The sequence below is a fragment of the Podarcis pityusensis genome, assembly GCF_964106645.2.
Source record: "Podarcis pityusensis genome assembly, chromosome: 4".
Lineage (NCBI taxonomy): Eukaryota > Metazoa > Chordata > Lepidosauria > Squamata > Lacertidae > Podarcis > Podarcis pityusensis.
In genome coordinates, this window is record NC_138027.1 from 44810600 (window position 1) to 44827464 (window position 16865).

Consider the following 16865-nt stretch of genomic DNA (forward strand, 5'->3'; position numbering starts at 1 on the left):
TGCACTGTGGAGAAGTAGAGTGGCAAAGCTGGAACGCCTCCTCTCTCTTAAAAAACACTACCCATTACAGTAAAAACAAAACCCAAACAGAAACAGCAGTAAGTAAAATAGCAAATGAGTCATAAAAAATAGTAAAGATCAAATGAGACAAAAGGTTTGTGTGAATAAGGGTTTGGTTGGGGCCTTTCTTCCTATGCTATGTCCATGCATCCAATATTTCTGGTGGAAAGTCCCTTGGCAAACTTGCTACAAAGATCCATGATGAATGTAAGATTTTCTCTCTTATACAAAGAAACACAATCATTTTGATTCTGTCTAGACCAATGATATCAAGCCACCACCTTTCTTCTAACCTTTCGATAGAGTATTCTTAGATAGTGAGTCCTACTACTTTATTGTTTTGAGTGCTCCTTTCATAAATTTCAGGGCCAATGGAAGAATTGCCACTATAAATGGAAGTTAAACTATAAACAGGAGCTACATCTCACCTTAAGTTCAATTGCAAGAACAGCTTGGGGCCAACAGGTCAAGTGGATGAAATCATAAAGGTCTGGAAGTATATAAAATGTGAGAGATTCAAGGGCAAGTTTCCATCTTAGTAAAAATACTTATCTGAAACTGGAACAATATGGCATGGATTTTTATTTTTGACACGTTCTTTTTCCTGAGCGAGCATTTAACAATGTGAGAGGAAAGATCTTGATGGTAGGGGCTTTCTCCCTTTCCCTGTTTCAATCATTGCACACATACACCATAGTTATTGTATGTATTCCCCCAATCTGTTTTTTGTGTCTCTGTTTTGCTGGCTACAGGAGGGATTTTCCAGTTCATAAACAGATTCACTTGTTCAAGTTGTGGCTAGTTGCGCGTCAAGCCCCAAAACCCACCCCCATGGAAATAAAGACACAAAAGAGACAGAAATTAGTTTAAAAGTTAATAGGCAAATTTAGGCCACAACTTTATTGAATACACAAGTGTGACTGGTATTGGCTTAGGCATTGGTATCTAATGACTATAACTGGCTTCCGCCCACCCAACAGGAAGCCTGCAAAGGGTAAACTACCAGCAGAGGGAGCTCCAACAATGGCTATTGACTGGTCTCACCCCTGGAGTTTCCGGGGGTCCTGGCATGGCCCTAGCCCCTCCCGGGCTTCAGACGAGATCCAGACCCCCGAATTCCTTTAAAGGAATACCCTATCAAATGGAGGGACAGGTGATGGCTGCACCTCCCCTCCCCACATTCCCCTAAACCAATGCCTAACCGCCAGACCTTACAAAGTTGTGACGATTGCTAAGAGGTAGGCAAAAACCAAGTGGCCACTGCCACTTGGGAAAAAATCCTACCTGGCCCCCATTCCAAAACAAGTGACCAACCGAAGTCCAAAGCAAGGCCAGACACTGATCTAACAACTGGTGGGTGGGCAGGTGTTCAGTAGCGTTGAGCAAGAGACACACACATGTCGTGCTGCCATATATATACTTACCTTGCGATCACATCAGCACTGCTGATTGGCCCCAAGGCCCCTGGCGTGGTCACAGCACTACCGGCCAGTTGCGGGACAAATACTCGCCTCCAGGCCGGTTTGGGGGGAGTCCAGGGGCTGTGTACAACATGTACCCTTGGGTAGGAGGATCCAACTTTTAAATCAAAACTTTATTGTGTCCTTCCTTTGTTCTTTTTTTGGCTATCCAACATTAAGCGGTCATGTAGACAACTCCCCCATTTACACATGTTCTATATGTGCACGACCGCACATATGTGCCAAATCTGGAAGTGACCCCAAAAGTGATAAAAATGTCACCAAAAAGGGGTGAGGTGTGGAGGGAGCAGAACAAGGTGTTTGCAGGTTTTTTCAATGATGTTTCAAATTGATTACATTTAAACATGAAGTGCCTCAGAACATAGTCCCAGTGTAAATAGGGGCTGCCTGCATTAATAAGAAAAAAATTGTACTTTAAGGTAAAGGGGCCCCTGACCATTAGGTCCAGTTGTGATCGACTCTGGGGTTGTGGTGCTCATCTCGCTTTATTGGCCGAGGGAGCCAGCGTACAGCTTCTGGGTCATGTGGTCAGCATGACTAAACCGCTTCTGGCAAACCAGAGCAGTGCACGGAAACACCGTTTACCTTCCCGCCAGAGCAGTACCTATTTATCTACTTGCACTTCGTGCTTTTGAACTGCTAGGTTGGCAGGAGCAGGGACCGAGCAATGGGAGCTCCCCCCGTTGCGGGGATTCGAACCACCAACCTTCTGATCGGCAAGTCCTAGGCTCTGTGCTTTAACCCACATGCCACCTCGGAACATAGTCCCAGTGTAAATAGGGGCTGCCTGCATTAATAAGAAAAAAAATTGTATTTTAGGTACTTGGTATTTAAATTACTTTTTTAAAAGACCAACAAATAATTGTTTTTTTAACCAAAGCAGTTTGGTTCCATTTTTGAATAATGACTGTTATGTATTTAGGTCTCACCGTGCTATCCTAACTGCTTACTACTGTGGAATAACTGACCTTAATGGGACTTAATTCTGAATAAATATACTTAGACTCACACTGCAAAACTACAGTCCTATAAACATGTATAATATGAGAGTAAGTTCCACTGTATAAGATTAGGAAAATACCATAACTGCCTTGTTGTTAATACAACTCTTGTTACAAAAGCGCTATTATTTTGAAGCCATTTTGACAGTCTGGGTGTTCAGCTGATGCTCTTCAATAGCACATTTCTGCAGAGAAAGCTCAGGGTTGGCAATTTGCGCAAACTGCTTTATAATAATGCTCTTTTTACATTGGTAAGTCATAGAATACTTTCTTATCTGCACTAATTTTGTTATAAATAACACAATTAAGGGGGAAATTAAGGTACATGTGACTAATGAGTATGTACTATATAACACAGTACTTAGTATGAACCAAGCAGAGATGAGTTTGGGAAAGGAGTGTCTGGGCATGGAATATTGGTGCTATGTGCTATACTGTAGTTGATCTTTAAGTTCCACTGCCATTGTTCTTTTTAGCATCAAATTTTGTTTGGGAAGAACTGTTCTTGGCTCATCTTGTAATTAGCTCAGGTTTTCAGAATTTTATTGAACTGGGAAAACTATTTTCAGCTTAAAACAGCCAAGGGAGGCTTGGAATCATGGAAACTTCCTGCCAGTCCTCCCTGCCTTTGTAACCTTTGTAGAAGGAAACTACAATTGTCAAAACATCCCAGTTGCAATGGGATTAAGTATAATAAAATAATGACATTAAAAGAAGCAGATTCAAGCACAATAAAACCAATCCGTTTTGAGATTAAAATTCTTTCAAAGGCTCTTTATGCCTGGCGTGTGAAGGTTTGGTGAGAGATTTGCCTGATGCTGGAAAGATAATAAGGTAGGTATCCTTCCCAAAGAAGATCATTCCAGAAAAGGAGCACCACCACTAAGAGGACCTTCTACGTGTTCCACTTGCAGTACAGGAGTCATCTGGGACAAAAGTATTTAAGCTCAGCACTAGCACTTTGAACTGTGCCTGGGAATGAATTGGAAGCTATTTTAGCTGTTTAAGGATTGGGAAGATATGCTCCCAATTCCCAGTTCCAAGTAGCAGCTATGTTTCCCAGAACACTGGCAACCATGGCTAAGCTACCTCTGTACAAAGAGAATTGTAGATGGCGCACCAGCATAAGCTGATGGAACGCTTTCCATGCCACTGGCTCTAGAGACCATTTGGATGTCAAGTGACGAAGCTGGATCAGTGAGTGCAGCAAACTTCAATGGGAGTGTGATCTCATTCCAAAGTGGTTGAACAGCATAATCTAAAGCAGGGAAACCACTGGCCAACAGCAGCTTCATCTTGTTTATATTGACCTTAATTTGATTGGTGCTCATCCAGCCCAGTATAGATTCCAGACATTAGTTCAACATTTACACTGAATCAGATGGAAAGTAAAAATGAGGTGTTGGTTAATTTTATCTATGAAGGGACCATTGGTCCATGTATGCTGACCATGTCCTCTACCATATTGTAAGGTTTGAAAGAGGACTGTAAGCGAATTCAACTTAATGCTATTAAAGCATTTCCATGCAGTGTTCCTGATCCTGGGGAGGTTAGTGAATGCCCACATAAGGCTATAGAGGTGGATGTCATCAGTATATAGCACTCAGCTCATAATACTTTTGGAGTGAACTCTCTGAGTTCAGTATTGCTAATTATCCCAGTCTGAACCCTGGCAGCATCACTAGCTGCAATTTTTTCTATAGGCTGACAATACGTACATTAAGTCAATAGCTCAGTTTCACCTGGTTTTCTTAACTACTTATTGACCATACCTCTGACTGTGTTGAGACTTCAGCAAACTTGTTTGAATCTATATGTAATCATAGCTATTTGTTACAATATTCATTAGTGGCATAGATTAATTGCAACTTTGATTCAGTGCCTGCCCAGTGGTCAAAATCCAGACAAAGCAACATAGGCTTAATGCTTTGAGATACATTCATTGATTGTTTCTTGAGCCAAGAAAACCTGTATTTAAAGTCTGATTCTTTATTTTTCTCTCCTTTCCTTTATCTCATAAAGCTGTTTACCATTCCTACCCTTAAATCAATCCGCTTTAGTTTGTTTGCTGAGGTAATGAATGATCAATAGCTAATAACGCTGTCACTGAAGCTGCTGCTAGAACTAACAGTCTTGTTAAAAATATAATCTAAATTCAAAGCTGTATTTTTCTTACTTAGATATACAGAAAAATATTGGAGGATAGCCATGAAACAAAATAGTAAAGAAGAAGAAAATTATTTAATTAAACATAGTGAGTACCATTTAATATCTTGTTGATTTTTTAATGTAGGTACATTTTATTTAATTACGTTTATTTCATGGTGTACATTCTGAGTACCATTTAGTATCATGCTGAATTTATTTTAAAATAACTTTTTATTGGCATTTTAATACTAAAATTGCACTTATGTGTATGGGTGGTTATGATCCACATACGTTCTACTTGCAATACCATGCTCCACTCCTATGGCAGGCCCCTCCCCTACTTCCTGCAAGCAAAGGAAAATAAAGCCTTATACAGAATTTTTGTTCCCACTAACAAAATCTACCTCGTCAAATGTAGAGGCTATTCCTTCCATTGCCTCATCTTGCAGTAATACTTGTTCATCCATGCATGTAGCTCTGCTAGTGGTAATTTTTCTTCTACTCACAGCCCTTTAGAGGTTTTAGCAGAGTGTTGTCCTCTTGGTGCTAGAAATAGGAGGGAATATAGCAGTAAGGTTTATTATTATTATTTTACACAAAAACTATTGGGGAGAGTATACAAGCTATTAGGTTTCACTGCCTTTTTTTTTCCTTTTCAAAAACTGGCTGCTCTTATTGATGCTTCTTTATTTTTCCTCAATCAAAACTCTTTATAGAATTGAACTGGAGTAAGATTATGATCTTGGAGTGATAGTAGAGCTATAAATGATGAGTCTGTTGGATAGAAAGACTCTGGTATAATAACAGCTCAGGGAATGATTTATCAAGAAATATGTAATTCACTTTCCCCCCTCAGCATGGATTCCCAACTTAATGATTCTTTGCTGAAATAGCCTTATTTCGATGGCGATTCCATTAGAAGGACAGCAATTTCATATTTTTTAACTCACCTTTGTATTAGTTTAGGAGAATGAAGTGTTTTAAATTAAGCAGGTAGAATTGGAATGATTTCCATCCATACTGCTTTCAGGTTATGTAAATGGTTTGATACTTGAAATGATTTACCGTTGTATTTGCACTTTACAAATCCTACTGGATTGCCATAATACCTGCTTATAAAGAAAGCCAATAGAAGGCAAAGTATGTTAGAAAAAGAGTAATGACAAATAATGTATTTTGCTATGTGTGGTAATTCCATTAAAAGAGCAAGGAAAATAATCATCACAAGCTTTTTCTACAACTGCCATTTCGAACAGATAGAATTTTACAGTCTGAAATACTATCGAGAAATTCAAATAGAGATGTGCCCAACATTTTCACCAGCTCTTTTCCCACCATTTGTGGGATGGTTTGATATGAACTGAAGCTGAGAGAGAGAGAGGGGGGGGGGGAGAGAGGGAGGGAGAGGGAGAGAGGGAGGGAGGGTGCAATAGGGGAAAAAGAGTTTTCTCCAAAATCTTTGACAAATGCATGTTGCCACTTGCATTAACCTTACAAGACCATAAGGGCTTCTTGCTTATCTAGACAAATTTCCCTCTCCTTTTAACCACTAAGAAGCCTTATTTGGCATTGAGCAGTCTATACTCTGATAAATGGGAAATAAAAGTAATACTACTTGCACAGGACACATAATTGGGAGAACCCATTAAACTCATACATTGGCCTTGGAGTGTCCATTTGACCTTAACAAGCCTAACCTAGCATGCAGAATTAATGTGTAAACAACATGGTGTAAGCTTACTGGAAGGAGGAAGCTGGAATTTGGTTTGGCCTGCTCACGCTGCTTCCTATTTGACAATGCAGAACTCTAAACTAGTTTGAAGCCTAACCATGGAGTCAGGAGACAGGATAATGTTGTGTAGTTTAGTGATGCTTTCAAAGTTCAGAATGGATTGCAGACTCATAAGTGAATTCCCCCACTCTAAACCAGATTGCAACCTGAGCCCACAGCACAATTGATGTTTGGGTGCAACCACCACCAACACACCCACACACCCACACACACCAGTTCTCTCTTTTCTAAGTAATGAGTGACAGCACAAGATGAGCGACAGCTGAAGAATTACAGGGCAGTGTATGGAATTCAGAGGAAGAGGTGGCTAGGAGCATAGCTGCAGGGGAATATTAGAAGACTGGGTAGGGACAGTACCTGCCAATACTTCCCTTGGCAAATCACACCTTTCCCTCATCTTGTGTGGGAAACTGACAGTCCGGATTTCTGCCCTGTGGTTGAACTGTTTTACATTCAGCTCAGTCCTTTAATTCTGGTGTTAAAAATTCTGTTCACAGATGAAAATACTATGCTGCCTTTCTGCAAAATATTCAAGGTGATTTTTGTTCAGTTCCTTTTGATGGGGTTTTGGTAAAGGTAAAGGTGATATAGACAACTATGAATAAATAGCTTGCCCACTGCTCTTGAGATGTATCTCCGCTCTACACCCATTAATTTATTTCTTAGAATGTAGGATTATCATTATTTTACTAGACTAATAAAGGGGACAGCTTTTCATGAAAAGGTATACAGTGTAAATTCTCAGGAAAAAACAAAGTTTAGGTCTGAACTTTCCTGTATGCATTACAGTCAATGCATTACATACTAAACTCTTCCCGATTTTAGTAGAGTCAAGACTGTATCGTGAAGCTTGAGGTTTTATTGCATATCACTGACTTTTATATCTTTGCTAAATCTTATGAGAGCAAATCCATTTTGTGATCATAGTTAATTACAGAAGCCTGCAGAACACCAGCTATTGCCATCTTTCCCCCTTGGCTCTCTGACTCAAAAAATCTCCAATTCAAGAAAAAATGGTTTTGCCAATGAATCTGAGCAGAACTATAGCAGAGTCCTCCAGCCAGTTGGTTAATCAGAGAAAATGTTATTACCTTTTTCCCCAAGGAAGTCATTAATTTGAGCCTGGCAAGCTATCATTATAGCAATGTGAAATAACCGAGTTTCCCTTAGGAGATTTTTCTTAGATAAGGTGTGGAGTTTTCCATGAGCATATGTGAATTGTGTGTGGCTTTTTAATGTTATTAAAGGCAGTTTTATTAAAATATGAACCTTTTGACCTCCACATCAACATTTCCTACCAAAATAATACCTCATGGACAATGAAAATGATCTGAGCATCTCTTTGGTATTCCCTGCATACAATTCGTCATAATGTCAGATTGTGGTCCATACACTTTCCTTGTTGCATGAATAATTCATGATAATCATTCTGGACAGGTAGAATATCAGGACACTCATCTTGATTTGGCTTAATATTTGAGGCTAAGCTTGTTATGGGTCCAAATGGATTTAACCAACATTTAAAGCAACAGGTGATTTTCCTGGGGGAACTTTCATTTGGAGTTCATTTAGAAATCCAGGAAGCAACTAGCCCAATTTTTCAGATTTCACACCACGATTATTTCTGTCCTGTAGACCAGTCATCTAGCTGCCTTGAGCACTTTCTGCCAAGGATACCCCAGGAAATTACTATATGAAACCAGACTGACAAATGAATGGAAATAAAAGGAATCGTGCAAGTGAAACCATTGCAACAGAACAAGGATTGAAAAATATTCAAGCCAGAATCTAGAGAAAGTTAAGAAATGTGAAACTGATGGAACTGATGTGTGTTTACCTTTTTCTGGATTGTCACTGCAGAGCTGAGGATCTAAAATTATATTGATTGAATATGGGAAACTGGATCAGATAATTTAAACAATAAAATGACTGCAGTCTTAATTACGAAGCAAGTATGGATTTTAAATCTATTCTGTGAGGGGTTTCACTTACCAAATGAAGTTTAAATAATATATATGATGGATTAGGTGATTATAATATTAATATAAAGAAAACATGTTTTCTCCCTCCTGGTAAGTTAGTAACATCATAAAATAGCCTCCTACTGTTAAATATGATCAGAAGGAAGTCGTCAGTGTGTAAATGATGATTTGAGCTCTTGCCATTAATTCCATTAAGTCAAAGATACTAAAAAAAAATGAAATGAGTAATTATATTTCATCTAATATGATTTTTACACTTTGGGCACAGTATTTGCTTCCAGCCACTTTTGCTTCATGGAGAAGAATTAATTAATAATTTCAAAACAAAATGAGAGGAAACAAGCAGGCTGGTTTTCCCTGCATGCCTAGTCCACAATGACTACAGCAGCCACCATGGCAGAAAGAGAAGACAGGGTCTTTATCTCTTACTCCAAATTTCCTCCCTGCTGCTATGGCTAGGGGTGCGGTCATACCAGCAGTGACCACCACCAAGTAAGGGCAGGAAAGGACAGGAAGAACTGGAGCAAGGGCACCTGCTGCTCAGATTAAAACTTCAGAAGCACAACGTATTATTCACTATTGAAAGCAAGCATTATGAACTGCCATGGTTTGTATTTCAAGCCAAGGAGTTATAAACATCATGAGCAGAAATGGGTTCAAAGAGAAAGAGCTGCATGCCACCTGGTGTCCCTTAAGGTTGGGTTGCATCATGGAGACAATCATCTTTTTCTGTTCAATATCCTGGAAACAACAGCATGTTATCGTGCAGCATGATTTCCAGGCATGTTCTAGTCGCCTTTGGAAATGATGGAGCGGCTTAAATCAGTGTTCCTCTTTCAGTATCTTTGAAAAGAAGAAGGAAGCGATAAAAAGTCGTTGAGCCACCTCTTGAGTTTTAGGTACTAAGTGCATCCACTACCCCAAATTCAAAAATTCAAATGACTTCTCTGCCCTTCCTCTGCTGGTACAGCTTCATTGGGAACAAAGATGTGGGAGTGGAATGTGTGAGCAACCCTAGGTAAAGGTAAAGGGACCCCTGACCATTAGGTCCAGTCGTGGCCGACTCTGGGGTTGTGGCGCTCATCTCGCTTTATTGGCCGAGGGAGCTGGCGTACAGCTTCCGGGTCATGTGGCCAGCATGACTAAGCCACTTCTGGTGAAACCAGAGCAGCGCACAGAAATGCCGTTTACCTTCTCGCCGGAACAGTACCTATTTATCTACTTGCACTTTGACGTGCTTTCAAACTGCTAGGTTGGCAGGAGCAGGGACCGAGCAACGGGAGCTCACCCCGTCATGGGGATTTGAACCACAGACCTTCTGATCGGCAAGTCCTAGGCTCTGTGGTTTAACTCACAGCACCATCCATGTCCCATGTGAGCAACCCTAGTTGAGAGATAAAAAGAGCTAGAGATGAAAAGAAGGCAAGGTATATATAATTTTCCCCACAGTTTGGAGACGCCACCATCCTACAGACCCAGATAGAGGATATATAGTACACTTTCTTCCACTCACTACATTTGCTGCTTGTAGATCATCTCCAGTTCTCAGAAATTCTCTTACCTTAGAAGGGAAGCAAGCTCCAACATTGCTTGGTTTTCTGTGTTTGTTGAACACTTTCCCTCCAAGCCTTCCCAAATTACATCTTTTTTCATTTATTGTTTAGTTGCACTGCATGCTTACATTTTATTTTCAGGCAGACTTTGTTTTTATTGGAGATGGTAAGCTGCTTTTTGGAGGTAGTTATTCAAAAAGCAGGATATATTTTTTTAAATAAATAACTTTGGAATGTCTCTCTCACTATACTAGCAATGTTTTCATGTAGGGAAATCACACTGTTATTGTGGATGAATGAATCCTATTAGTTTTGATCTGGAAATATCATGGTTAATTAAATTTCTAGCCTACCTTTCATCGATTAACAATCCCAGGGCGGATTAAAATCATAAAACATTATGTCCCAATTCATATAAGCAACAGAACCAGATACAAATATCAGAAATAAAATAACTCTTATCCATCAGATTACTTTCAATACCTACATGGGACACTGGAAATGCAATCCATTTGATTTATTACCAATAAATTTTGCTAGACTGGGGCAAAATTCAGAGCTCTTAGTTTTTACAGACCAGGACATGATCTGAAGGTTAAAAAAAAGTCTGCACCTGGATGGGAGATTGCCTTGGGAGACTTTTGTGTGTAGCCTTGAGTTAGATTGTTGAAGAAATGGTTAAATTTGAATAGTAATAAATGCAACACACAAATCTGTATATTGGTATACAGAAAGGAACACATGTGAAAAAGTTTGAAATTGCATTTCCTTGAATTTGAAGGGTGGGGTAGATAATTTGCCAACCCCCCTTTTTGTTCTAAGCACTCATTGGAAGCTAGAAAAGGAAGTTATATAAGCAACTCTGACTAATCTGCTCTTGTTCCGTATTTGAATAGCCTTTATAAGTGTAACAACCTGTAACAAAAGAATTAAAGATCCGAGATTCATCATTTAAATGATGAGATTTTTCCACCACCGTGAGCAAAATAATACTAGTCCCTTTAAACTACAGTAAGCAGCCCAAACCTTAAGAATCAGAAAACTTTCATCTCTTGCTATATATCAAGGGTGAAATAGCTTCATTATTGTGCAGACTGTACATAGTTAGAGTTCCACGATTTCCATCATCTGATGGCTGTCACTGCGTCTTCCCCATTGCTGAATGCTTGTATTGGAAGGATACAGTTGGCTTTGGAGACAAACACTGCTGGCCACAATAATATTTTATCTTAATTTAAACCATAATCCATTTAAATAGTATCTGTACTGTAATAGTAGTATTAAATCACAGAAATGGGAATAGTGTTAACAGCAGGACATTATCTTTTATTGAGGGCAAGCAGCAGGGTTGCTGTTAATGAGGACATCATCAATTTATCAGTTAAAGGTCAGTCTAAAAGAGGTCCTGCCCTCCCCACTTTTTCCCCTTTTTCTGCACTGTACAATGGCTGTCTGCACCCAGAATCATTTTTATCAATCATCTGGTCTGGTGACAGCAGACATCTTAATGCAATGTCTGCATTAATGTTTTCCAGAAGTACAGTGTCTCAGGCACAGTTCAGAGCTGTTGAATTGGAAAACATTCCCTCCCCCTCACTATTAACAATTACTGAGTTCATCAATTATTTCTGGCCACCTTTTTATTTTATTTTAAATGTTACATTTCAATATATTTTAGTCTCTCTCTCTCTCTCTCTCTCTCTCTCTCTCTCTCTCTATTTCTTGGTAGCCTTTAAATGTTACTAGCAAGGGGGGCAGTGTGTGGAGAAGCTACCCTTTAGCAATAGGATATTTTCTGAGTTAATCGTTTATTAAAATAATAATACTCAAGCTATCAGACTACAAAAATTCTGCTACCTAATATGATAGTAGAAGAAAGGTTTAAGAAAGAACAAAAAATACAAATAAAAGTGAAAAGGGACACATTGAAAACTACTTTCATTCTCAAGTGTAAAGATTAGGACAACTATAAACATTTAATCTTATTAGAAGAAGGTCCCCCCCCCCCCGTAAGTATGTTGTTCTTACAAAAGAATGTGTATTGGGGCAGAAGATCAGGAAATGCCCCAAACACAACAGATCTGGGTAACCATATTTTGAAGTGAAGTAATGAGTGTAACTAGGTTGGCAGGAGCAGGGACAAAAGCACAAAGTGCAAGTAGATAAATAGGTACCGTTCTGGCGGGAAGGTAAATGGCGTTTCCGTGCGCTGCTCTGGTTCGCCAGAAGTGGCTTAGTCATGCTGGCCACATGACCCGGAAGCTGTACGCTGGCTCCCTTGGCCAATAAAGTGAGATGAGCGCCGCAACCCCAGAGTCGTCCGCGACTGGACCTAATGGTCAGTGGTCCCTTTACCTTTACCTAATGAGTATAACTACCTAAAAAGCTCTAACCCACCCCAGTAGGACTACTTAGGAAGGAGTCTACAGTTATGTAATTTGGTGAGGGTCATGGTAGACCTCTTAATGATTTTCCTGCTTGCTGTAGCAACTGTAATGTACTGTGCCAGGAAGCAGTCCTATGCACAACAAGCTGGTGTAAAACACACCAGTATAAATTATGCCAGCATAGGTTAGACTAGTCCCAAATCCTACTCAGAAGCAAGACTTTGCTGCTGCTCTGCCCAAATCTGGCAGAGGGAAAATAAGCCTTTAAAACAGTGTTCTAAATTACCGGTAGCCCTGGCTCAACCAATTGAGCCCCAGCTGAGAAAGTTACACTGGCATATCTGTGACTGGAGACTTAATGCCAACTGAGCCAGAGATCTGCTGTATCCTAAGCTGTCCATCCTGCCAGATCTTGCAAGAGGATTGCCCCCTTTGATGCTGTATGATTTTAAATTTTAAATTGTATTTTATTGCTTCTTAATATTGTATCATGTATAAGAAATATTTATACTTCTTGTATTGTATTGCAGTTTTCATTCCATAGAATTCAAATGGCAATACATTAAAATACAAGAAATAAAAGAAGCAATTAAAATACATTTAACCCAATATTAATTAAACCTGTTTAATGCAGACTACGTGACTTGACCTTCATGAGCCACTAGTCATCCATGGACCACAGTCTGGAAACTCCTGATCTAACTACGTTACCAATTGTTTACTCAGAAGCAAGCTCTGCTATGTTTGGTGAAACTTACTCTCAGGAAAATGCACACAAGAGAGCAGCCTAATTCAGCACTCTGCTCTTTTAGACTTCTCACCTCTAAAAGCCCTTGATATTGTTCCCGGCACTCCTGGCTCATCTCTGCTTACAGTATGATTGTTATTTATACATTGCCGTAAAACGGCATGATGCTCCATAGACAGAAGATAAGGCAAGGTTCAGGCCACAAGGAGCTTGCAACTTAATTTAATATTCCCCTAAAGTTCAAATCAAGGTTGCTGTTTGGCAAAGCTTTTAGAACATCTTTCGAAGCCAGTCAGGTTGATCTGCAGTCGCATTATGCGCATATTAATTAAAGTTCAAATGCTTGCCTTTTTGTGCTCCAGGCTGAGAGTGGTAAGTCAATATTTTGCTATCACCACAGCACAGTCTCTGCAGCAGTGAAGTTCTGATTTTAATATTGATTTTTCCATTGTACAGGAATTAACATGTGTCTCGCTTCCTGAATCACAGATCTTATATCCTGTGTGTACCTTAAAGGAGAAGTCTGGAATAGCAATGAATAGTTCATCATTTTAACTGTTTGTAACAATTGACACAAGCTAAGCTGAAGCACAGTAGAGAATCCATGCCTGCCCTAAAAATATCATGGAGTCACGTTCACTCCAGTAGTAATTGACATGACTATCAATGAGACTTGGTCCAGCAACTGGACTGATGTTAAGGCACAAAATGAATACAAAGAAGCAAAAAAGAGTGTGTGAGTGGGCAATTATGTGTTGCTTAATCAAGACTTCAGACAGACTCAAACCTGCCAGCTGGTAGATTATCAGACTCAACAAGTGCTTACTAGCATTTAAGCATTCAAACCCCACTTGCGCAAGATGTGTGCCTCTGCAAACTACTCTCCCTGAGAATAAGCTCTTCTAGAACATGAATGCCTGAGAAGAATTAGTTCAAATTTGTTAAGGGACCTATTTTCTACTCTGACACTCACTCTATTCTGCCAGAAGAAAGGCAGCTAGTTGTTTGTCAGGTAGAACTGGTCCAGAAAGTAGCAAGTTTGCCAAAATACACAGCAAATACACAGCAAAGCGATTGCAGCAGGAATAACCTTTGATCAATGCCTGGATACTAGAGCACCCTCGTAGAGTGCCTCATAAGTAGACCGAGATGAGACCAGTCCCCCCCCCCAAAAAAAGTTCTTATTGAGAAAACAACAATAGTCTCATGGCACCTGAATGACGAACACATTTATTATGGCATAAGCTTTTGTGGACTGCAAAGCACACTTAGCACATGAAATATGATTTAAAAATAAATTAAAATTTGCTAATACAATCCAAAAGTTACGACATCGAACCTATTGGTGTACTGTTATTCACTGGTTTAAAATTCCTTTGTTCAAGGATGGCCACATTAAGGTCAGTTACAGGCTAATGTTAGTAAGTGAATTATCACCCTCTTTGCTATTCTGCATTATCCGTGGGGAAGCAGGAATCACAGCCTACCCCTGTGAGTGAGGCACAAACACCATCTCTGACTAGTCAGTATTCATGGGAACCAAGGTATATTGGTTGGGGTTGCTAGTCCTGGTTGGCTACTGGGCTGGATTTTCTTCTCATGGGTGTTAGAAGGACTACCTTGGTGCTTGCATTAAGTGCATTAATATGGTCAGTTCTTCAGAGAGTGGCTCAAAATCTTCGTTTTCCTCTCCCTCCTTCAGCTTCTCTTTCGATTGATCTGGAAGAGATTGCTGGGTGAAAGGGTTAAGGCAGGGCAGGCAATGTTGATGCCCTTCAGGTGTTGGACCACACCTCCCATGATCTCTGGTGGTTGGGCAAACTGACTGGGGTTAATGGGAGTTGTGGTCCAACAATCTCTGCACAGCACCATGTTGGCTACATGTGGTTTACGGCCTAATGTTAATGGGGTTAATGAACTTTGGGTTTTCCTCTGGCCTCTCTTGAACCATATTTAAAGAGCAACATTAAAAACAACACCCTTTAAGCATCTTGATTAAGGACAAAGTGGAACTTCTGAGATAATTTTACCTCATATATGTCCACTTGCGTACGAACTGGTCCTATTAGAGATGCCACATAATACTTGTTCCATACTTGTAAGAAATAAATATTTTACTAACACCAGTTCCGTTCTGTTTTTGGTGGCTGCTAAAACATGTTTGTATTGGCAAACCTATTCAGATATATAGAAGTTGTCATGTCTTTTAATCTGGCTTTAGCTTATTGTTGATTTTAATTCTTTTTTGAATGTTTTAAATGCTTGTTTTTAACTTATAATTTTATTGTTTTATTCTTTTTGTAAACTGCTTTGAGGTGTTACTGCAAGCAAGTGCTATATAAATGTTGTGAAAGAAACAAACAAATTAATTGATTAAAGGCCCACACATTTTAAAAAATGAACATCAAAATGTGGCAGCAGAGCTGCCATAGTCATTATCTTATGTAAATATCAATTTGTACAGTCCCATATGCCCCACCCACAATATAGAGCAAATTGATTGTTTAGAAAGAATAACACTGAACATTGGAGAAAAGCACTCAACACACTTCAGAAGGATATTATAGATTTCAGAAATGATTATTCTCTTCAGGATGTTCAAAAAGTATTATCTGAGGCACATTTTCAGAATCAAAAGTGGAATAGGGTTGATCTGTGAAATAATTTTGATTTATCGCCAATAGAGTGTGAGAGATTGCTACCATTTAAGCAGTGATGAGAAACCTCTCAAAACCATTCTTGTAATAGCATCTGAGCTATTAGTAATAAAATAGAGGTGCCTCAACTGTGTGAAGTAGGAGGTTCACAGTAATGAAACTTCACTGGCTATTCCCAAAAAAGGAGGTACTCAGAGGTTGTTAAATAAAAGGTGTGACTTAGCATTCCCAAAATGTGTTTTTAAAAAGTGTCTCCAAACAACCCTCAAATAAAGACGCAGAGGCAAATCAGTATTGTATTTAATTTAATTTAATTTGACAAGATTTATATACCACTTGATTGTGAAAGAAGTGGTTTAAAAAACATTGCAATTTTCAATAAAAATATTTAAAAGCAGGTATTCAAAATATTATGTATGTTCAGACAAATCCTTCAAAGAAGAAGTAGGCTGTTTCATACAGATTCCTAGTTGCTGAGGTGTAAAAAGGTAAAAGGTAAAGGACCCCTGGATGGTTAAGTCCAGTCAAAGGTGACTATGGGCTTGCGGCGCTCAACTCACTTTCAGGCCAAGGGAGCCAGCTTTTGTCCACAGACAGCTTTCTGGGTCATGTGGTCCACATGACTATACCACTTCTGGCACAACAGAATACCGTGACGGAAACCAGAGCACACGGAAATGCCATTTACCTTCCCACCGCAGCGGTACCTATTTATCTACTTGCACTGGCATGCTTTTGAACTGCTAGGTTGGCAGGAGCTGGGACAGAGCAACGGGAGCTCATCCTGTTGCGAAGTTTTAAACTGCCAACCTTTCTGAGTGGCAGGAACAAGAGGCTCAGTGGTTTAGACCACAGAGCCATCCACTGTGTAGTAAAAAAGCAACCTGAGTCAAAGCAGAAACCTCCCAAAGCACCTCATGGGAGTGGTGGGATGCATTGTGATTGACAGGTGTAGCTTGTAATAAGAGTGAATGATTTCACAAGGGCTGTTGAATCCCAGTGCTTTGGGGATGGGATATTCATGGAAATAATAATATTCCTTGGTCTTTTGCAAGC

The 16865-nt window shown here is 39.6% G+C and overlaps 1 protein-coding gene across 3 annotated transcripts in view; it reads left to right on the top strand.

The window, feature by feature from the left end:
- LOC308476418 (uncharacterized protein) overlaps positions 1-16865 on the top strand; it is a 244192-nt gene that overhangs the window by 185482 nt on the left and 41845 nt on the right. The window contains exon 4 of one of the 3 annotated variants that reach the window (XM_081003995.1): positions 4723-4796. The exons of the other annotated variants lie outside the window; for them this stretch is intronic. Within the exon in view, the coding sequence (XP_080860121.1) occupies positions 4723-4748 (26 nt within the window). The 3' untranslated portion in view covers positions 4749-4796. The remainder of the gene's footprint in view (positions 1-4722; positions 4797-16865) is intronic. 3 annotated transcript variants of the gene reach the window in all.